This window comes from Eriocheir sinensis, chromosome 23 (genome assembly GCF_024679095.1).
Source record: "Eriocheir sinensis breed Jianghai 21 chromosome 23, ASM2467909v1, whole genome shotgun sequence".
NCBI classification, from domain to species: Eukaryota; Metazoa; Arthropoda; class Malacostraca; order Decapoda; family Varunidae; genus Eriocheir; species Eriocheir sinensis.
In genome coordinates this window covers 14,519,278-14,542,096 of record NC_066531.1, presented here as the reverse complement: position 1 = coordinate 14,542,096, position 22,819 = coordinate 14,519,278, and the positions used below count along the sequence as shown (strand labels likewise).

The window sequence follows — 22,819 nt, the reverse complement described above, 5'->3', positions numbered from 1 at the left end:
TGAAGTGTGTGGAAAGAAAAAAAAAGGTTTGGAGCAAAAGAAAGTGAGTCAAGAAGAGTTTGATGAATGGTTGAAAAATCATAGTGAACAATGTATGAAAAACTATGAAGGAAGTTCGGGAGGGATGGAAGCTGCAGCAGCTATGAAGTTATTTAGTAGGAGTTTGGACAATGATATGAGGTATACTGTATTTATCTCAGATGGGGACAGTTCAGCCTATAATGCTGTGTGCAGTATGAATGATGGAAAAGGACCATACAATGGAATTGAAATATAAAAAGGTGAATGTATAAATCATGTGGGAAAGAGACTAGGCACAGCACTAAGAAAAGTAAGAGAACAAGTACTAACAGAAAAGAAAACAAAAACAGGAAAAACTAGAAGAGTAAAGGAGATGGGAGGGAAAGGAAAGCTGACAGACTTTGTAATCGCCAAGCTACAGAAATACTATACTGCTGCAATTAGACGTCATGTTGGAGGGACAGTGGAGGCGCTTAGAAAGGACATTTATGCATCATTCCTCCACTGTTCATCGTCTGATAATAATCCTCAACATCACTTATGCCCTAAGACACCTGACAGTTATTGCTTTTACCAGAAAGCAATCGCAAACAACAAGGCAATACCATCCCACAAGAACATGAAAGTCAGTTTCCTACTGCCAAGTGAACTTCGTCAGAAGGTTTGGGGAGAATACAGAAGACTGACTTCTGACAAGATTTTATCTGCTTGTCTACTGGGAAAAACGCAAAACCCGAATGAGCATTTACACTCAAGAATCTGGCGTTATTGCTCAAAATATAAGAATGCCAACAAGAAGATTCTTGAGTTCAGTGTTGCCCAAGCCGTCCGAGACTACAATGTTGGCTATGAAGAATGATTTGTTGTTCCCCTCCTTGGAGAGCCATTTACTAATATTCAAAAGTCTGCCCTCCAAAGGAGAGACAGAGTGCGCGAGAAGGAGAGGGCAGTGAAAAAAAACGTGGTTAAAGGGACAGACAGGGGAGACTATGAGGCTGGCGCCTTTTAACAATGGCAGCGCGGTGATTTAAAAACCGTCTCCTGTAAAGTTTATGTTTTGTTATTTCTTTTGCCAATATCTTCGGTTATTTTCATGGGATTTTTGTAGTCTTTTTTTTATTTGAAAGAAAACATTGTGTTCTTCATTTTCTATAGATAAAAATAAAGGAAATTTGAGAAGACATTTTTCTTTGATTTATGAAACCTGAATTTTGCAGCATTTTTTCCTTAAGTACACAGAGAAATTAATAAAAAATCAGAGGTATGAGTTTGATGAAATGTATCCTATAAGTTTTGTTCCCTAGAATCTAAGCTTTAATTTCATATGAAGCTGAATGATGTGGAAGCATATCCCATAAAGTAATATAAGCTTCATTATATCTTCACTATAACCTCACTACACTTGATATATAAGTGGGAGGAATACAATACCTTGAGGAATTATGCACTAATGTAAGGGGTAATAATACCTAAGTTCATTAAAGAGATTGGAAAAAATCTTCGGACACGTTCACCTATATTGCATGCCAACAGGCCATATCACACCCATTGCGGGTCACCCAGGAAGAGACAAGACGCTATCTGTCACCAGACGAAAATTCTACTGGCCCACATTACGAGTTGATGTAGAAACACATGTCGCACATTGCGTCGTTTGTGCTAAGCACAAGGGGTTCGTAAAAGGGCCAGCACCTATGTTGCAATACCCAGTACCAGAGGCGCCATGGGATGTTGTTAATATAGACTTATTACAGCTCCCCCAGAGCCAACATGGTTCGCGCTACTTATTGTTGTGCGTCGACCAGTTCTCTAGGTTTCTAGTTCTAGCGCCTCTCAAGGACAAGACAGCCACACGCGTTGCCCATGCCCTCGTGACTCACGTGTTGTGTCCACATTCGTCTCCTCTAATTCTTTTGAGTGACATTGGCACCGAGTTTAGGAACACAGTATTGAGCGAAATATGCGCTCAGGTAAAATCACGCAATCCTTCATCACAGCTTACCACCCAGCTGCTAATTGGTTGGCGGAGAGGGCTAATAGGAAAATCTTACAGGTCCTCAGGCCTATCGTGAACGATCTCCACGATAACTGGGAGGATTGGCTATCGCACCTCGCCGCTTCCATAAATACGTCGGTAAACGACTCTACGGGGAAGTCTCCCTACCACATCTTATATGGGGTGGAGAAACGTCTTCCGTACGACTTCCTAACAAAACCACACCAACCTTTATACAACATTGATAGGTACGCGCAACAGCAGATGCATATGTTTTCCAAGATACACTCCGAGGTTAGGTGTACGTTAAACGCTACAAAGGTTGAAATGATGCCAAAACAAAACAAACAGGCCGTCCCGGTGGAATTAAAAGAGGGTGACACAGTCATGATTAAGCAAGCGGAAAGTTCAAAACTGGGGGTAAAATTTGTGGGTCCTTACCGTGTTGTTCGGAATGTCAGGGGAAATAATAGGTTCGAGGTTCTTGAGTCAAATAGTGGAGTTAGTCTAGAAGTTCACAGTGATCGTCTGAAAGTAATTCCCTCACCTTTGGACCTTGATATTGGTAATTCCCCTCAGAGTCAAATGTTCAACAAGATAATCCCAACACCCATTGCTATAACTTGAGACCACGAGTTTAAATACTTCATTCCCACCACTTTCAGATCATGATGTTGCGTTTTGTGATCATCTTGTTGTACCTCGGCTCCCTGCTTGCAACGACACCCATCCACCTGAAGCCTGGCGCCCTCACGGCACACACAGGAGAGGTCTTCCTCATAGAAGATGTGCTCCTCGTAAAATATCTATATACTTCCTTGACCAACACCACAGACACAATCAGGATAGTCTCAGAAAAACTACTCGGTATGGCAGACGCCATACGGGTAACGAAGACTAAGGAATCAAAGGCACCTTCTAGTACCAACTCTGACTATTTTTCAACTACTGGAGGATAGGATTCTGTTCTTACGGCAAAAAGTTTATGAGGTAGACATGGATTATTGTTTTCACTCAGTTCACTCTCGGGTAAAGAGGGGGTTGCTCAACATCGTTGAGTCCGCCTCAAGTTCCTCTTCGGTACGGCAACCGACGAGAACGTGCGCGATTTGCGGGACCACTACTCTCATGTACTTTCCTTTGCTGCCCGAAATCGCAGGGTGATCAACGCCAATTGTAGAAAACATTGAGGAACTGCTAGAGCAAACAAATAAGATGGTAGAGGTTATCAACATAGTTGTCAAGCAGATCGACCAGGTGAATCAGTTTCTCCTCCTAGATCAGGCCTTGCATGTACTGGAAAACGTCATTAACTCTGTCGCAACGGCAAATCAGCAGGTTATTAGCAGCATGGTAGATGCGGCGCACGGTAGAGTCACACCTGCCTTGTTCCCTCTACACAATTTGAGAACGACTATCCATATCGGGTATCAAAATTATAGTCTCAAGCCTTTATTCACCCCAGACACGAGTCAATATTTTTACCCCTTGATCGAGTCCACCCTCATGCCCGATGCCATAATCATTCATGTTCCGTTTCAGACGGCGGACGTGTTTGAGGCCCATGAAATTGTTCCATTTCCCTTTTCCGCCAAGGACAGTGTGTTAGCCCTGGACACGTACCCGTCTCTTTTCTTAATCGCGGAGGATTTCGCTCTGTATTCAACGGGTAGCTACTCACTCTTGCAATATTGCAAGGAAACGGTCTTCAGGCGATTCTATTGCTCTGCGTCTCTTTTTGCCTTCCTACCGGTCGGGGAGGAGTGTGCGAGATCGCCCTCAACCGCGTGAACGCGTCTGACGCTCTTTCCATGTGCCCTTACAAGCAACTACCACCAACACCTGTTTTCCATAAGAACTTTCAGGGTCTGCAATATTTCTATTTTCCTCAGTCCTTCTATGTATCTGTAATCTGCCCGGAGGGTACCACTTATCAACGGGTTACTGGTCACTATGCCATAGCGGAAGCATGCTATATCCGCTCCACTAACATAACGTACCCGTCCCGGATCCGTCTGGTGTTCATGGCCAATATTTCCCATCGAGTGTTTCCTCTGCGGTCTCTCGATAACATTCATTTCTCCAGCATCTCTTATGTGACTAATTCCCTTAATTCATTATCTTTCGCAAACGAAACAGAGTTTGCAGAAACCCTGGAGGAAACGCTGCCTGAATACTTGCACCTCACCTACTTGTACCCTGGAATTTTTGTGCCAATGTTTCTGATGTTCGTCAGTCTCGTCGTCATGTGCTACCTTATTAGGAGGAACTCTGTCCTGCACGATTATTTGGTGGTTCAGACAAGGCGACAGGATGCAGGGAAGCCACTGGCTAGGTAATTTTTTTTCTCACCTAAGACAAAGGCAAGAAATCTGTCATTTCTCCTGCTCCTGTACCTTACATTGTACTATGTTCCCACCTATTGTTGTTGTTCTTCTTATTTTTTGGAATCTGGATGAGCATTTCATGTTCTGTAACTATGCCACTTGTTAACTACAGATACTTGTGTCTTTATGTTTCACCATTTAGAGATTATTTCTCTGATTTATGTCGCACCCGCTGGTGTTACCTCTCATTATTTATGTCATTACTACACGAGTATTCCTGCTTAGCCATTGTTTTCATATACTTGTCCCATAAGCAGTCTGCTCAACATGTTCACACTATATCGGGTCCACTACTAATTAGATTTTTGGGGGGGTGTCGCGAGGTCGCGATCAGCGGTAGGTGACCGAACAGTGTTATAGTAATTGTAGTATATCAATGTATTATTATTATTATTACTTATTATCACCACGGATTAGGCATGCAATATCAATGGAAAAAATCCACGACAGATAGATCACGCCACCTTGTAGGAATGTCAGCTGTCAGTGTTTACCATCTCAGTTTGTATACAAAGCATTTCATCAAGCTTAGAGGTCACCTTGACATACGTGACCAATTGTAACTTCATTATTTTCCACTCTGAAACTCGTCACTCCTTCGAGAGAGCTCGCACGACACACACCTAGCGTCTCGTCTCTCTCACCCATGCTACGCTGTATCTTAGGTTAAGAATATATTTCTTCTAAGACAGCAAGAGTTTCCCTTCACGCCCGCAAGTCCCCGCAACCAAGCGTTACACCGTTACAACCTGAGGATGTACTTTTCCGATTTCCCGTGGAATGATTACTGCCTCCAGGAGAGAGACCCCTCTGTGTGTGCCCAGCGCATCTCAGAGGTGATTGTCCTTGGAATGGAGGCATACATTCCACGTTCTTTTTTTACTCCTCATACTAAAAATCCTTGGTTTAATCGTGCTTGTTCTCGTTCTATTAAAGATAGAGAGGCAGCTCACAAAAAGTTCCAGAGCCTTCGAACTCCCGCTAACTATGGCTTTTAAATTTCAGCCCGGAATCGGGCCAAATCTATTCTCTGACTTACCAAAACTGCTTTAATCAATAGAAAATGTCAACACCTTGCTTCTTCTAATTCTTCTCGTGACTTCTGGCATCTAGCCAAAAATGTCTCCTCCAATTTCACTTCTTACTCTTTCCCTCTTTTCCTTAACCCTGACGGAAGCACTGCCGTCTCGTCTGTCTCTAAGGCTCAAACTTTCTGTAAGAACTCCACCCTGGACGATTCTGGGCATATTCCTCCTACTCACCCCCCCTCTGACTCCTTTATGGCCGTTATTAAGATTCTTCCAAATGATGTTTTCTATGCCCTCTCTGGCCTCAACTCTCAGAAGGCTTATGGACCTGATGGAGTCTCTTATTGTCCTTAAAAACTGTGCTTCCGTGCTGACACCCTGCCTGGTCAAACTCTTTCGTCTCTGCCTATCAATATCTACCTATCCTTCCTGTTGGAAGTATGCCTTTGTACAGCCTGTGCCTAAGAAGGGTGACCGTTCCAATCCCTCAAACTACCGCCCTATAGCTTTACTTTCATGTATATCTAAAGGTTTTGAATCAATCCTTAACCGGAAGATTCAAAAGCACCTTTCCACTTCCAACCTTCTATCTGATCGCCAGTATGGGTTCTGCAATGGGCGTTCTACTGGCGATCTTCTTGCTCTCTTAACTGACTCTTGGTCATTCTCTTTTAGCCATTTCGGTGAAACTTTCTCAGTTGCGCTAGACATATCGAAAGCCTTCGATAGAGTCTGGCACAAGTCTTTACTTTCTAAACTGCCCTCTTTCAGATTCTATCCCTCTCTCTGTTCCTTTATCTCCAGTTTCCTTTCCGGCCGTTGTATCTCTGCGGTGGTAGACGGTCACTGTTCTTCCCCTAAACCTATCAACAGTTGTGTTCCAAAGGGCTCTGTCCTATCAGCCACTCTCTTCTTGTTATTCATCAGTGATCTTCTTAAAATAACAAACTGTCCTGTCCACTCATACGCCGACGACTCCACTCTGCATTATTCAACTTCACACACGACTCCAGACTGGAGGCTGCAGAACGCTTAACCTCACACCTTGCAATCATTTCCGATTTGGGTAGAAGAAACCTTGTGTCCTTCAATGCCTCAAAAACTAAATTTCCCCACCTATCAACTCGACACAATCTTCCAAACACCTATCCGCTATTCTTCAACAACACTCAGTTGTCACCTTCTTCAACACTAAATATCCTCGGTCTATTCTTAACTCAAAATCTCAACTGGAAACTTCAGATTTCCACTCTCGCTAAATCAGCTTCCTCGAGGTTGGGCGTTCTGTATCATCTCATCCAGTTCTTCTCCCCCGCACAGTTGCTGTCCATATACAGGGGCCTTGTCCGCCCTCGTATGGAGTATGCATCTCACGTGTGGGGGGGAGGGTGCTCCACTCACACCTTTTCTGGACAGCGCGAAGTCTAAGGCTCTTCGTCTCATCAGCTCTCCTCTTCCAACTGATAGTTTTCTACCTCTTAAATTCCGTCGCGATGTTGCCTCTCTTTTTATCTTCTATCGCTATTTTCACGCTGACTGCTCTTCTGAACTTGCTAACTGAATGCCTCCTTCCCTCCCGCGGCCCTGCTGCACACGACTTTCTACTCATGTTCATCCCTATACTGTCCAAACCCCTTGTGCAAGATTTAACCAGCATCTTCACTCTTTCATCCCTCACGCTGGTAAACTCTGGAACAATCTTCCTTCATCTGTATTTCCTCCTGCCTACGACTTGAACTCTTTCAAGAGGAGGGTATCAGGACACCTCTCCTCCCGAAATTGACCTCTCTTTCGGCCACCTCTTTTGATTTTCTTTTTCTCAGGAGCAGCGAGTAGCGGGCTTTTTTTTATATTATTGTTTTTTTTGTGCCATTGAGCTGTCTCCTTTTTTGTAAAAACACTTTCACACTCACACTCACTCACGCACGCACGCACGCACGCACGCAGGCACGCAGGCTCACTTACTCACTCACCGTTCTTTGCGACGCGCACCAGGTCGTCGAGGCCACTGTGTGAGATGTGACCTTCGCCCATACCGCCCGAAGTGACCACCAGGTCGTATGTGTCTGAGAGAGAGAGAGAGAGAGAGAGAGAGAGAGAGAGAGAGAGAGAGAGAGAGAGATGTAAAAGAAAAAATAGGTATATTAATCTTTACATATGAAACAACAACAATAACAATAATTCCACTCACACAGCTCTCCTGGACAGAGTGAAGTCTAAGGCTCTTCGTCTCATCAGTTCTCCTCCTCTTACTGACAACCTTCTACCTCTTAATTAAATTCCGCCGCTATGTTGCCTCTTTTTCTATCTTTTATCGATATCTTCATGATGACTGCTCTTCTGAACTTGCTAACTGCATGCCTCCCTCCCTCCCGCGGTCCCGCTGCACGACTTTCTACTCATGCTCATCCCTATACTATCCAAAACCCTTATGGAAGCGGTAAACTCTGGAACAACCTTCCTTCGTCTGTATTTCCCCCTGTCTATGACTTGACATGTTTCAAGAAGTGTATCAAGACACCTCTCCTCTCGAAATTGACCTCTATTTTGGCTACTCTTTACTTTTATCTTTTATGGGAGCGGCGAGTAGCGGGCTTTTTTTATACTCTTTTTGTTGCCCTTGAGCCGTGTCCTTTGATGTAAAAAAAAAAAAACTACTAATACCTTTGGGCACGGTGGAGTGTCCGCTGCCGATAAACTCCAGGAAGTCGTTGGTATAGATGCCAGTCTCCCGCTGCTTCATCATGCCCTCCGACGGGTCCACAGCGTCTATGTGCCTGTGGGAGCGGCTGTAGTAGTTGTAGTAGTAGTAGAAGTTATAGCAGTAGTAGTAGTTGTTGGGAATCAGTAAATTTACCCTACCCAACAGTTAGGTCACTCGCAAAGTGAATAACACACCCGTCAGACAATGCCAAACAAACAAGTGCTTACCAGCTTTTAGGTGGTGAAGGTATCCAACAAGCAACTCCAGACAGCCGAACAAATAATAATCCTACCGGATCCGTGTAGTAAAATCTGTCTGTCTCAAATAACTGCTGGGGGCACTTAGCTGAGAAGCGGGTTTCAAAAGATATTGTTGTCTCTGAAGTCTCGTTGCCGGGTGTAGTATCCCTCAGTCAGTTAATAGAAGGCACACTGCGTCCGATTTAATGGGTGGGCTGCAGTGCCTTGGTCTTTACTTTGTGAAGGCCGGTGGTGGAGTGAGAGAAAACCAACCACGTGGGTCTGAAGCGATAATTTTAATTTCTCTCGCCAGGTGGCGTGGCTTTCCTCTCTTTTCCATCGGTTAAATTACCCTTGCTCTTTAATTTTAATTCAGCAAGAACAATTAGTTATTATTTCATGAAAGGAAACATTTCACTATTGTTATTCCTTTCATGGTAAATATGGTTAGTCTTAAGGCAGTGAATAAGTTGATTATGTCTCGGTTTGGGAGCCGATGACCGAAGTATTCAAGTAACATCGAAGGCTTATTTGAGCTCAGACGATACTCATAGTTGGCTTGAACTCTCGGCCCGAGACTAGTTCCATAAGGGAAATAGTTAATTTGTCTAGTCCCCCGGTTAACTGGCCTAATTCCTAACATAGTATAGCCTATCGATTTTAGCTTGAGCCCTTGGGCGCGACACAAGGATTCCCCACGAGATCGCGCTGGTGCCACATCACTCCATTACTCTCCTCAGAGAGTGTATCTCTCTCTCTCTCTCTCTCTCTCTCTCTCTCTCTCTCTCTCTCTCTCTCTCTCTCTCTCTCTCTCTCTCTCTGCATGGCTGCGCAGGGCGCAAGAGTGAGATCTACTTCATTTGTCCATTGTGGCGTAACGTTGAATGGTGCGGCCTGGCGCCTGTTGCCAAGGTCCGTCAGGCGGCAAAGTTGCATGAGCCACGTTGCCAAGTGATATGGAAGGTTTACTGAGTCGTTGTCTTTCCCTCTAATCCCAGGTCGAGTGCCCCAGTCTGCGGGATCTGCGAGAGCAGTACCTCTCCCGGTGTCGTGATGTACATGGGAATTTTTCCCTTTCCCTAATGCTGGGTGAAAAGGCGTTCACCCCTGGACATGACGTCATGGGGTATCTGCAGGAGATGGGCATCCTCCATCTCTTGTAGGGTCTCTTCATAGAAAGTTCTTTGTATTTCACTAATGCATTTTTAATAAACATTTTATTATATTTTAAACTAGTGCTATACCTGAATGGACCATTTCAAAACTATCTTTCTAATAACTTTTATCACCCTTAGATTATTTTAATTATTTGCCTTCCATTTTATTACTCCGGTGCCATATGACCAAGATGTTGCGGCGCCATGAAAGAAACTCTATATCAATCAATCAATCAATCCCTCTAATCCCAAGCCATTCATAACACCACGCAGTCGTATTATGAATGTATGTAAATTCCATAAATAGATAACGTACAGACTAACAGTGAGACAAAACGTCATGCGCAGGTCATCGCTAGATCTGTAAACAATGGGGTTTCCCCGGGCCAAGTCACAGGGCTCAATTTTAAGTTAGAGTTGATGGACTATAGTAATGCCGCTCCTGCCCGCTCCCAGTTCCCACCCAGCGCCCCTGCCTCTACACAAGCAGCTGTAATTTCCAACACATCATCTTCATCTCTTGGCGTTAGACTCGTGTTGAGGCTGAGGCACTGGCAGGCAGGAGGCAGTGGACTGGAGGATATTTAAGTATGGTGACCGGACATCCCCCTGTCTGCGGCCCTGCGGCACCCACCTGAAGCCTTCCCGGTGGAGTTCGCGGCCCACGCAGCCCGTCCCAGCGGCCACGTCCAGCACCCTGGCCTTAGCTCGCCGCTCCGGGGGTACCCAACGCAGCGCCTCCTCCAGCGTGATGGCGGGGCCACGGTACCCGCCTTTCCAGATCATCTAAGGGGACGGGGAAGCGGGTGATTACAGGTGGGTACCCCAGGGGCCGCATCACTTCACTCCCGGACCTCAAGGAGTAGTCGCCGGTTTAACGCAAAATCATTCCAGCGATACCCCATGATTCTGCGTAGGCACTTGGTACCGAAGGCATCTCTCTCTCTCTCTCTCTCTCTCTCTCTCTCTCTCTCTCTCTCTCTCTCTCTCTCTCTCTCTCTCTCACCATCTCCTCGTAGTTCTCGGACCACTCGTCGTAGCCGGCCGCCATCTCCTCCGGCGTGACCCCCGGCCTGTGGACTTTCGCGATCACCCTCATTGCCACGTCGCCCCGACTGCCGCCCTCAGACATTATCCTGCAGCAGGGAAGAGACAGAAGAATCACAGGCAGGGCATGAATACAGTACAGTACAATTCCTTTATACATCCTTTATATATTTACAATGGTAGGTACAGTTTTCTAGCCCCGCGCCGCACTCCTCGCTGATTTGCCGGCTTACGTTGTTGCCTATTGCGCCGGTAGGCATCTTCCCGGTGGGGCCTGCCCAAGGCTTCAAGGCTTCTTCCAGGTGGGGCCTGCTGCCCCGGCAGAGCTCTGGCGCACAGTGGGCGGTTTATAGTTATCTTGCATTGGCTTCTGCTGCCCCCCCCCTCGTTCTGTTCTTCTTCTGGACGGCTTCCTCTCTAGAGTCCGGGCGGATGGGTGGTCTTCAGGACAGTGGTGGGTTTTTTAGCCACTCGGCGGTGACTGAAAAATCCGAGTGGTAGCGTGGGGATTCGAACCGGCGTCGTCCATCACGCGGTGAATGTGAGCCCAGTACGCTACCACCTACGCCACCGCCTGGCTCTCAAGCTCCGCCCACCTCCATGGCAAGTGTGGCCCGCCTCTCTCTCTCTCTCTCTCTCTCTCTCTCTCTGAAATGGAATAGACTAAGCAATCACATAGTTAGTGCAGCGACGGTAGCTTGGTTTGAGTAGACTGGATAGCTACATGGACGAGGATGACAGGTGACAGTGAGGTGTGGGTGCAGTAAGGCTCTCCGGCTTATTGCACGGCCAGCTGAAGTTGCTCATTCTCTCTCTCTCTCTCTCTCTCTCTCTCTCTCTCTCTCTCTCTCTCTCTCTCTCTCTCTCTCTCTCTGTGTGTGTGTGTGTGTGTGTGAGAGAGAGAGAGAGAGAGAGAGAGAGACTCGTGATCAGGGTGTTATGAATGAACTACACACACACACACACACACACACACTCCCAGGCTTCACGGTCTGACAGGGCGGCAGTTCGAGCCCGCTCAGGCCGGATTCTTTCCGTTGACTAGGAGTGGTTACTATCCCCCCTTGAGCAAAGGGGATGGGGTGTGTGGTGTGTGAGGTCCTGGCAGTACCCATAGATCGACGATAAAGAGCACTTGCTCATGTCGGGAGGGTACCTGCTGCTGGCGATTACGAGACCAACGCGTGATCAGGTCGTGGTGAATTACACACACACACACACACACACACACACACACACACACACACACACACACTTTACACGTGGCAATTCCTGGCCGGCAATACACCCGCGACGATCTAGCGGCTAGACCGGCTGGGTGCTCTCGGGAGAAAGTACCTTCACACGTGGGAGGAGCCGCCGGGAGCATCAAGACGTAAACTGCTAGTAAATGCAAGGGCATGAATTCACCCCAGACACCCCAAAAGGCTACTACCATATCTTAAAACCACAATGAGTTTGGTCCATCAGCCTAATATTGTAGAAATACTTTACGTAAACGAGTTTCATCATAAGTAGTATTGATTGATTGATTGATTGTTTATTGTTGCATTTAACAGCAAAGGAGAAGGGAGGAACATGCCATCCCAACCCCCAGGCATTACATAGTGTGATTATATAATACACGAAAATAACCGTTCCTTATACCTCCTTCGATATCTCGCAAAGAGATAAACATTTCCCTCAGTGTTGCTGCCACTCTCAAAAGTTGTTTTGCGCAGACTCTGCTTCTTGTAGAGCTTATCTTGTGGGTCCCACAAGTGTCGATGCTGTCTCACTTCCTCTAGCAATGCCACCTCGGCCTCCCGGCTCCAAATCTTGTTATCTGCATCTGTCATTTCTTGTTTTATTGGCGCCGACATGTTGTTTACCTGGGCGCCAGTCGGCAATACAAGACGGACACGCTCAGCTGCAGAGAACTTGCCGCGAGAAGAGCTCCCAGACCCAGACCCAGACCAAAAATGCTGCCGCGCCTGTATTGCCAGCCGCGAATTGCCAAGTGTAAAGCCGCCTTTAGAGGTGAGGTTCGTGATTTAAATGAGAAGAGATCGCAAGAAGAGAAGAGGAGTTTTTGGAGAGTAATGGATATGAAAGTGAGAAAATAGTTCATAGGGTCGAGAGGAAGAAGGGAATAAAACTAACAGAAAAGGAGAAAGGGTGGAAAGTGACATATACGAATATTAATGGAATAGTTTCATCGTAGATAGAATTAACGACTATTTGAGAGACAAAGAACCTGATATTGTGGGGCTGACGGAAACTAAGTTGTGACTCAATTGAGGTGGTGGGGATTGGAGAAGGTGCAAACAACATATGGAGGAGAGACAGAAAGATAAAACAGGGAGGAGGTGTGATGTTAATGGTTAAAAAGGCATTAAGGTGGAGGAGGTAATTGAGGGTGAAGGCTTGACAGAGGTGTTGAAAGTGAAAATTGTGGGTGCTGAAGGAAGAAGGAGGCATTATGTAGTAGGGTATGTGCCCCCATGAACAAGCGTATGGGGTTGCGGGAATATAAACAAATGATACAAGAGACGGTGAGTTGCAAGGATGAAATGTTGAGGGCGTGTGAGAGAATACTTATAATGGGTGATTTCAACTGCATGGAGGTGGAATGGGAGGATTGGGAGACGCAGGGAGCAGACGAGTCGTGGGGAGGAAGACTCCTGCAACTGGCAGTGGAACATGTGCTGACTCAGTGGATCAAGGAACATACCAGATTCGGGAAAGAAGGCGAGGCATCAAGACTAGACCTGGTATATATTTAGTAAGGCGCCGGAAATAATAGAAAATCTTAACGTAGATTGTCCAATAGCGAAGAGTGACCATGAGGTTGTGGAATTTGAAGTATCAGAAAAGAAAACGATTGACCGAAAAGAAAATCACAAAATTGGGAGAAGCAACTACTGTGACTTTGTTAGCATGAGAACCTTTTTTGAAAATGCAAATTGGAGTGGGCTGTTCAAAGCCAAGAGTACACAGGATAAGTGGGAGGCGTTTTTAAAGCTATACAAGGAAACCGAAAATAGATATGTCCCCAAGGTAACCAAAAAGGATGTTGGTAAAAAGGAGTGGTTTAACAAGAGATCCGAGATAATTAGAAAGAGAAAAGAGGAAGCTTGGAAGGGATGGAGGAGACGAAGAAGAATCAACTCGTGGAACGATTTTAAACAAGCAAGGAATGAATATACAAAGATTAAAAGATAAGAACAAAGGAAATATGAAAAAGATATAATCGACAAGTGAAAAGACCTACCCAAACTATTTTATAGACGTGTGAACGGCAAATTAAAAAATAGAGAAAAAATCGATCAACTGAAAATGGATGAAACCACATATGAGGACCCAGCAAAGATGGCAGAGGTGATGAATAACAGCTTCCATAGAATTTTACAAAAGAAGAATTTGTACAACCCCCGGGCCAAGAAAAAGGAAGGTTATGCAAGAGATTTAGTTAACGGTGCAGGAGGTCAAAGAAAGTTTGAACAAATTGGATGTAAGAAAGGCGACGGGGCCGGATGGAGTATCAGGGTGGATCTTGAAAGAATGTAATGATCAACTTGCAGAGACACTGCACTCCATAATGAGTGCCTCTCTGAGTGAAGAAAAGGTACCACAAGATTGGAAGAGAGCAAACATAGTACGGTACCGATTTTTAAGGGAGGCAAGAGAGCGGACCCATTAAATTACAGACCGGTATCACTCACTAGTGTGGTTGCGAAGGTATGTGAGAGACTGGTTAAAAACAGGTGGCCGGATTTCTTAGAAAGTGAGAAAATTATATCGGATTTCCATCGAGAGAGAGAGAGAGAGAGAGAGAGAGAGAGAGAGAGAGAGAGAGAGAGAGAGAGAGAGAGAGAGAGAGAGAGAGTGCACACGTTCACACGTGAATGCTGATGAAGGAGCGGAACATCAAAGTCTCGACTCTAGATAATACGCCTCGTCTTCTCTGGTGTTATTATTTTGTAGTGATATCTTGGTTTAACATGTTTTACATACACATGCTACACTTATTTTCACCTCTTAATTATGGATAAAGCCTCCCTTACACTTCCTGAATAGCAGTGAACCTCTTCGCCACTCACAGCCGAACACGACGAACATCGTTTATTCACAACAACACTTGAGTAGCACTACTGCGACGTTGCCGGTTGGAGGGAAGGCTTACCACAGTGGGTACAGGAACTCATTTCCGCTAATGTACCAGGAACATCAACAGCTCTCTCCTCCTGAATTTTGCAAAATCCAGAAAGTTGAGAATTGCGGGTTCCTGGTACCAGAGACCAGAGCTGCACCGCTGGACTTGATATAGCGATGCCGGAGGTGTAGCTAAGGAGATCGACCACATTCTCGTAAATACTCGTTGGAGAACTGCTAGGTTTACCGGAGTGCTCCCTTCTTTGCAACTGATCATAGGCTTGTTGTTGCAACACTGTCGCGTAGGACTAGAGCTCTCCTGAGGAGAGACAAGGAGAGGTATGTCAGGAGTCTCGCTGAGGAAGTCAAGGGCCATTTAAATGCGAATGACCCCCGACCTGCTTATCGAGCCGTGAAGATGCTCCGCTCCAAGTCTCCCTCTTATTAGGTGAGCACTATCCGAACAGCTGACGGCGGCCTCGTGTCTTACATGAATGGGCAGAGGGCACGTTGGGCTGAGAACTTTGAGCAGCTGTACATGGTGGACTCTCCACGTCGGCAGCTTCCAGTTGCTGGGTTACAAGTGGTGGATGCTGACCCACCCATTGACGAAAGCTCATCCTCTCTGGTTGAGGTCAAAGAGGCTGTGGCTAAGTTGAGGGGTGGGAAGGCACTTGGCATGCTGTCCGGATCTTCAATCAACCTTAACTTCAGCAACTTCGGTCAAGAGGAGCACCGGGAGGCAGCATGGGCCAAGCAAGTCATACATCACGCCAGCCACCATAAATAAAATTAGCTTGCGCCACTAACAGGCTGGGGCCGTCTATAACGCCTCTCAAAAAACCCTACCGGCGCTACAGACACCACAAACAAGTGTAGCAAATCTGAGGCATTCCAGTGGAAAACAAGTTCGCGGTCCTCGGCCTGTGTTTCTGGAGTGACGGGAAGAAATGTTGTGGGCAGCCCGGCGTGGCGATAAATCTCATCAATGTATTTTACTCTATCCGATCCTGATCTCCGCATGCGCAGAACCCATTGTTTACTATCACAGAGTGTTGATATTAGTTTGTCCAGGCAAGATGGCGGAAATACAGCATGCTAGTTTTCATGAGAGAATGGCCAAATTCCAGGATGACATTCAAGGGTTATCACATTTATCACATTTACCGACATACAAGGGGTATAGGTTATCACATTTATTACATTTACCGACATACAAGGGGTATAGGTTATTACATTCATTACATTTACCGACATACAAGGGGTATAGGTTTATCACATTTACCGACGTACAGGGGGTGCAGGTTATCTCACCAATCACATTTACCGACGTACAAAGGGTGCAGGTTATCTCACTTATCACATTTACCGACATAGGGGAAGGTGGCACCCTTAAGGTTTCACTCCAGATTTTGCAGCAATTTTGTACTAAATTCAGAGATAGCTGGTGTTTTTGCAATCTTTATTCATCATTAAACAAAATAAACTCTCTTTGGAAGAACTACTTTGGATCCTTTACTCATGAATTAAAAAAAATAAAATAGCCAAAAGTGGACCATTTTGTACAACGGTCGGGGCAAAACAGACCTCACGTATGGGGCAAAAATGGCCCTCATATGGAAATGCTTGGTAACATGCCAAACATACGTTTTGTCAGAGAATCACATTTGAAAGATTACTTAACAAAACTAAAATAATCTAGTTCTTATTCCATTAGAAAACAATTGCTCTTAGGCTCAGTAGCATGAACAACAATGAATTCCAAATGAAAAGTGATATTACCTTCCTGAACATCAAGTTCTTATTCCATTACAAAAATAAATGATCTGTGGCTCAATAGCATGAACACCAATGAACTCTCATGAAACTACTCACAAGTGAAAGTGAAATTACCTTTCTGAACATAAAAGTTCTTAATGCATTACAAAAATAATTGTTATTTTGCTCAATAGCATGAACAACATGAACTCACAAACGAAAACTGACATTACCTTCCTGAACATAAAATTAATATGCATATAAAAGAAACAGAGAACACTTTGTCCTTATCTTTGTTCACTGAAGTTGTGAGTTAGTTAGCAGCAAAAAATAATTATTATTATCAAGTGGGCCGTTTTGCCCCAAGGGTAATGAAAATGTTAACAACAATCTCAGCGGAACAATGGCGGTGCAGAAAAATGTTTCAGTAGTCAGACTCATGCACAGAGTAATACCAAAGAATCATGCAATAACACATGAAATTGTGAGTCACAGTACTCCTATAAACACGATTTTATCAGACCCTTACCAATAGATCAGCTGGTGATAAAATATTCTGGGATTTTTCACACACAAACAAACGACGGCGTCCAAACTTGCCTCGATGTTGCAGCTGACTAATGAGCCGAGGAGTAAGTCCATATCATTATCAATAGCTGGCAGAAACTAAAAACACAGAAAACGGGGTGGTCCATATTACCCACCTATGCCATTTTGCCCCACCTTCCCCTACAAATGGTCCAGGTTATCTTATTTATCACATTTACCGACATACAAGGGTGCAGGTTATCTCATTTATCACATTTGCTGACATACAAGAGGTGCAGGAATCAACTTTCATATTTCACGCATTTTTCAAATTCAAAACATACGTCATCATTTACTTTCATAAAAAAACAAATATAAACTCGGGTGGGACAGATCACAATAAGTAAGCGAGAAAAGACATGGTACCGTGCCGAAAATAATCCGCCCTGTGTATGTAAACAAAGTCCGCGCATGCGCAGATCAGGATGGGATGTTCACCCATAGCGGATCGTTGGCAACACTGCTTACATCACAATGGCCGCTTCCCCGCTCCAACCAAAACAAATGTAGGCTATGCCTTTTCACTGGTGTTCTAATGCGATTCTGTTGATTTCTCGACCTCATTTAAAATGCTTATTAGTCGATTTCATGCTCCCCCACCCAAAAAACCCGTGTTCCCACAGGTCCCCCAAGATCGTTTAAGGAAGGGGATAGGCATAACTTGAAAAGAGGCATAACTCGAAAAGTAGACATTTGCGACGGAAATGAGGAACAAAATCACGGAATTCTCTACATCTATCACCAGAAAACATGAACCACGTGTGAAAATCGTTGGTTGGGTGAAACCGTAAATTGACCAAAAAAAGTTACTGCAAAATAATAGCAGTTTTCTTAAATGCATAATAATAACTTAGTATTCGTCAATGCAAAGTAATGGCTTAGTTTCATAAATGCAAACGAATCCCTTAGTATTCTTAAATGCAAAATAATAGCTTTGTAATTTAATTCAATTCACAATAGGCTACTAGTTCCCTAGTAGGTAGTGGAGTAGGTAGGAATACATCTACCGAACGGGCGCAAGCCACTCCCGGTGAGGTATATATGGGAGGTGAGAAGGGAGCTGAAGCCCTCCAAAGACCCTTCCCATGTCCTCACTAACCGTTTCCTATTGTCTCACCAACACCGGAGAGTAGTTCAGCATGCTCTCTAAAGACAGATCCTCTCTTTATCCACACCACACTACATTCACACAACATATACACCTTTTCCCAAAATTAAAATTTCAAAATGGCGCACATACACCAAGCCTCGGAGTCCCCGCCTGGGGGGGGGGGGGGGGGGCCCAAAAATTCCCTCAGGCTGCCGACCCGAGAGGTGTCTTGATAACTCCTCGAACCTCTTTCTTCTCAATTTCTGCAACATTCGCGGTCTTCGCTCTAATTTTCATTCTGTGGAACATCATCTCTCCTCCTCTAAACCTCACCTTCTCTTCCTTACTGAAACACAGGTTTCTGAGGCTACTGACAGCAATCTCTACTCTGTTCCCTCCTACTATCTCTATCCTAAATTTCAATCCAAAGCTGGATGTTGCGCCTACGTGCGCAACGACATCACTTGCTCTCGTGCCCACAACCTTGACTCTTCTGAATTTTCCACCATCTGGCTAAGACTTCATTGTCATTCTATTACTAAATACATCTGTGCTGTTTATCTCTCACCTAACTCTACCAACTATGTAAAATTCTTTGACTATTTGAATTCTAAAGTGGAGCACATCTTGACCCACTCTCCTTTCGCTGAAATCTCCATCCTAAGAGATTTCAATGTTCACCAGCTTTGGCTTTCATCCTCTTTCACTGACCATCCTGGTGAACAAGCCTACAACTTTGCTAACCTCAACGACCTAGAGCAGTTGGTCCAGCACCCTACACGTATTCCCGACCGTCTTGGAGATCGGCCCAACATTCTAGACCTCTTCCTTACCTCAAACCCTTCTGCTTATTCTGTCAAACTGTTCTCTCCGTTGGGCTCCTCCGATCACAATCTTATTTCTGCATCCTGTCCTATCGCTCCTGTACACCCTCTGGACCCACCGAAGAGGCGATGCTTCTGGCATTTTGCTTCAGCTCGGTGGGACGACCTGAGGATGTACTTTTCCGATTTCCCGTGGAATGATTATTGCTTCCAGGATAGAGACCCCTCTGTGTGTGCTCAGCGCATCACAGAGGTGATTGTCTCTGGAATGGAGGCATACATTCCTCGTTCTTTCTCTACTCCTCACGCTAAAAAGCCTTGGTTTAATCATAAGAACATAAGAACATAAGAACGCAGGAGTCTGCAAGAGGCTGGTAGGCCTGTACGAGGCAGCTCCTTTTGCTTGTTCTCGTGCTGTCAATGATAGAGAGGTAGCTCACAAAAGGTACCAGAGCCTTCAAACTAATGCTAATTATTAACTTTACATTTCTGCCCGAAATCGTGCCAAATCTATTCTCCGACTAACCAAAAATTCTTTCATTAATAGAAAATGTCAACACCTTGCTTCTAATTCTTCCCGTGACTTCTGGCATCTAGCCAAAAACATCTCCTCCAACTTCACTTCTTCATCTTTCCCGCCACTCCTCAGTCCTGACGGCAACACTGCCGTCTCATCTATCTCTAAGGCTGAACTCTTCTCTCAAACTTTTTCTAAAAACTCCACTCTGGACGATTCTGGGCATATTTATCCTACTCATCCCCCCTCTGACTCCTTTATGCCTGTTATAAAGATTCTTCAAAATGATGCTTTCTATGCCCTCTCTGGCCTCAATCCTCAGAAGGCTTATGGACCTGATGGAGTGCCTCCTATTGTCCTTAAATACTGTGCCTCCATGCTGTCACCCTGCCTGGTCAAACTCTTTCGCCTCTGCCTGTCAACATCTACCTCTCCTTCTTGCTGGAAGTATGCCTTCATACAGCCTGTGCCGAAGAAGGGTGACCGCTCGAATCCCTCAAACTACCGTCCTATAGCTTTACTTTCTTGTCTATCTAAAGCTTTTGAATCAATCCTTAACCGGAAGATTCAAAAGCACCTTTCCACTTCTGACCTTCTATCTGATCGCCAGTATGGGTTCCGCAAGGGGCGTTCTACTGGTGATCTCCTAGCCTTCTTAACTGACTCTTGGTCATCCTCTCTTAGCCGTTTCGGTGAAACTTTTGCTATTACGTTGGACATATCAAAAGCTTTTGATAGGGTCTGGCACAAATCTTTGCTTTCTAAACTACCCTCCTACGGTTTCTATCCTTCTAACTGTACATTTATCTCCAGTTTCCTTTCTGACCGTTCTATTTCTGCTGTGGTAGACGGTCACTGTTCTTCCCCTAAATCTATTAACAGTGGTGTCCCACAGGGTTCTGTCCTATCTCCCACTCTTTTTCTGTTGTTCATTGATGATCTTTTTTCCAAAACGAACTGTCCTATCCATTCCTACGCCGATGATTCCACTCTGCATTACTCAACTTCTTTTAATAGAAGACCCACCCTTCAGGAACTTAACGACTCAAGGCTGGAGGCTGCAGAACGCTTAGCCTCAGACCTTACTATTATTTCCGATTGGGGCAAGAAGAACCTGGTGTCCTTCAACGCTTCAAAAACACAGTTTCTCCACCTATCCACTCGACACAATCTTCCAAACAACTATCCCCTATTCTTTGACAACACCCAGCTATCACCTTCCTCAACACTAAACATCCTCGGTCTATCCTTAACTCAAAATCTCAACTGGAAACTTCATATCTCATCTCTTACTAAATCAGCTTCCTCGAGGTTGGGCGTTCTGTACCGTCTCCGCCAGTTCTTCTCCCCTGCACTGTTGCTGTCCATATACAGGGGCCTTGTCCGCCCTCGTATGGAGTATGCATCTCATGTGTGGGGGGGCTTCACTCACACAGCTCTTCTGGACAGAGTGGAGGCTAAGGCTCTTCGTATCATCAGCTCTCCTCCTCATACTGATAGTCTTATACCTCTTAAATTCCGCCGCAATGTTGCCTCTCTTTCTATCTTCTATCGCTATTTCCACGCTGACTGCTCTTCTGAACTTGCTAACTGCATGCCTCCCCCCGTCCCGCGGCCCCGCTGCACTCGACTTTCTACTCATGCTCATCCCTATACTGTCCAAAGTCCTTATGCAAGAGTTAACCAGCATCTTCACTCTTTCATCCCTCACGCTGGTAAACTCTGGAACAATCTTCCTTCATCTGTATTTCCCCCTGCCTACGACTTGAACTCTTTCAAGAGGAGGGTATCAGGACACCTCTCCTCCTGTATTTGATCTTCCTTTCGGCCACTTCTTTTGTTTTACTTTAGGAGCAGCGAGTAGCGGGCTTTTTTTATTATTGTTTTCTTTTTTTGTTGCCCTTGAGCTGTCTCCTTTGTTGTAAAAAAAAAAAAATGCGCCGGCTGGCATGGTCGATGACGTCATTACATAACAGCGTCAAGCGAGAGTTAAATGGTTTCATCATTATATATTTTTAGATCCCATCAGAATATGTGTGCAAGTTATCAATGTTTTCTTCGTATTTTCTTAGGGAGGACGTTGCAGGAATGAATACAACATTTATTCAAATGCATAATAGCCTTGTAAACAACTTTAGCTGTCCTTGACTAAATTTGAACGAAATGTAAAAAGAGACATTTTCCTCTACAAACTACAAACTTGTTATCAGTGTGCACAACTGACAAATTCATATATAATAAATTATGGAGAGTGTATATGTAGTGACATATCCGAACATTAGCCTCTTTCCATGCGGTGTATATATTTTAAAGTCAGGGCCGGTGAACGGAACTCAGTGGACAGTGTATCAACACTTGTGTCCCACGATTGTACAACAGTAGTTTTCCTGGGTTATTGGTCATGGAGATCCCTGACTTTAGGCACTGTAAAGCCAACGACAGGGAGGGGATGGTAGCTGGGGTAGTGCTAATTGCCATTTGACCTATGTAAAAAAGCAACGAAAAGGGGGTGGGGGGGTGAAAAGGGGCAGTATACACGATTTGCCGTTTCTGTTGTAACCGACGGTGGAATTTACGAGCTCACATGACTATACACGGAAGGAAGTACTCTTGTAGATGATACAATCCTTTCACTTTCTTATTCCAGAAACATCAGTACAAACCTCTTGTGCTGCTACGAGGCAACCCACGGAAGTACTTACCAGGAATCGGTGTTCGGTCCCTCAGGCTGCCCCTCCGTCGCTGCGTCAATCTAGGTTACACGCGACACAACAACTGGTCACATGCGTTCGGAAGAGTATTTAGGAGCCTCAAAGGGTACGTGATGGTTACACTTATGACAGGCCACGCGCCACTACCGCCGGACACTTCATATGTGAGCTCCGTCACCTCAGGCACCCGTGCGCCACCCTGCAGTGTTGCCACCGGCCGTTGGGGTAGATTCCCTGGGACAAGGTTACTCGAGGTCTCCTCAGAATAGTATACTCAGTATGACTTGATTAACGATGAGTGAAGGGTATTTGCTTTGGAGACTATTTGAGAAAATATCACCCGCTAAGAGTTAAAAAGTAAAGTTGATTATGGCGGAATCTGAAAACTTTCCATCGCCTATAGATGACTGAACTTCTGTTGGAGAAACAAGCAATGAAACCTACTCGTCCCCGGATCCGATGCGCGTTAACAAACAACGTCGTTGTCTGAGAATTACAATGCATTTCTTATACATTTTTATTTTCTTGAAAATGAAGATTACGAAGATTCAAAACAATTACTTCCTTAAAACGCTGAGCTGCATACACAAAACAAAGCAAATATTACAAGTGTAAACA

At 45.0% G+C, this 22,819-nt stretch overlaps 1 protein-coding gene across 1 annotated transcript in view; it reads right to left on the bottom strand.

Annotated features, from left to right (window-relative positions):
• LOC127002588 (uncharacterized) overlaps positions 1-22,350 on the bottom strand; it is a 49,979-nt gene extending 27,629 nt beyond the window's left edge. The window contains exons 1-4 of the mRNA XM_050868671.1: positions 22,193-22,350; positions 10,539-10,668; positions 10,167-10,318; positions 8,097-8,209 (exon numbers count right to left, since the gene is read on the bottom strand). Of these exons, the coding sequence (XP_050724628.1) occupies positions 8,097-8,209; positions 10,167-10,318; positions 10,539-10,664 (391 nt within the window). The 5' untranslated portion in view covers positions 10,665-10,668; positions 22,193-22,350. The remainder of the gene's footprint in view (positions 1-8,096; positions 8,210-10,166; positions 10,319-10,538; positions 10,669-22,192) is intronic.
• Positions 22,351-22,819: the final 469 nt, after the last annotated feature.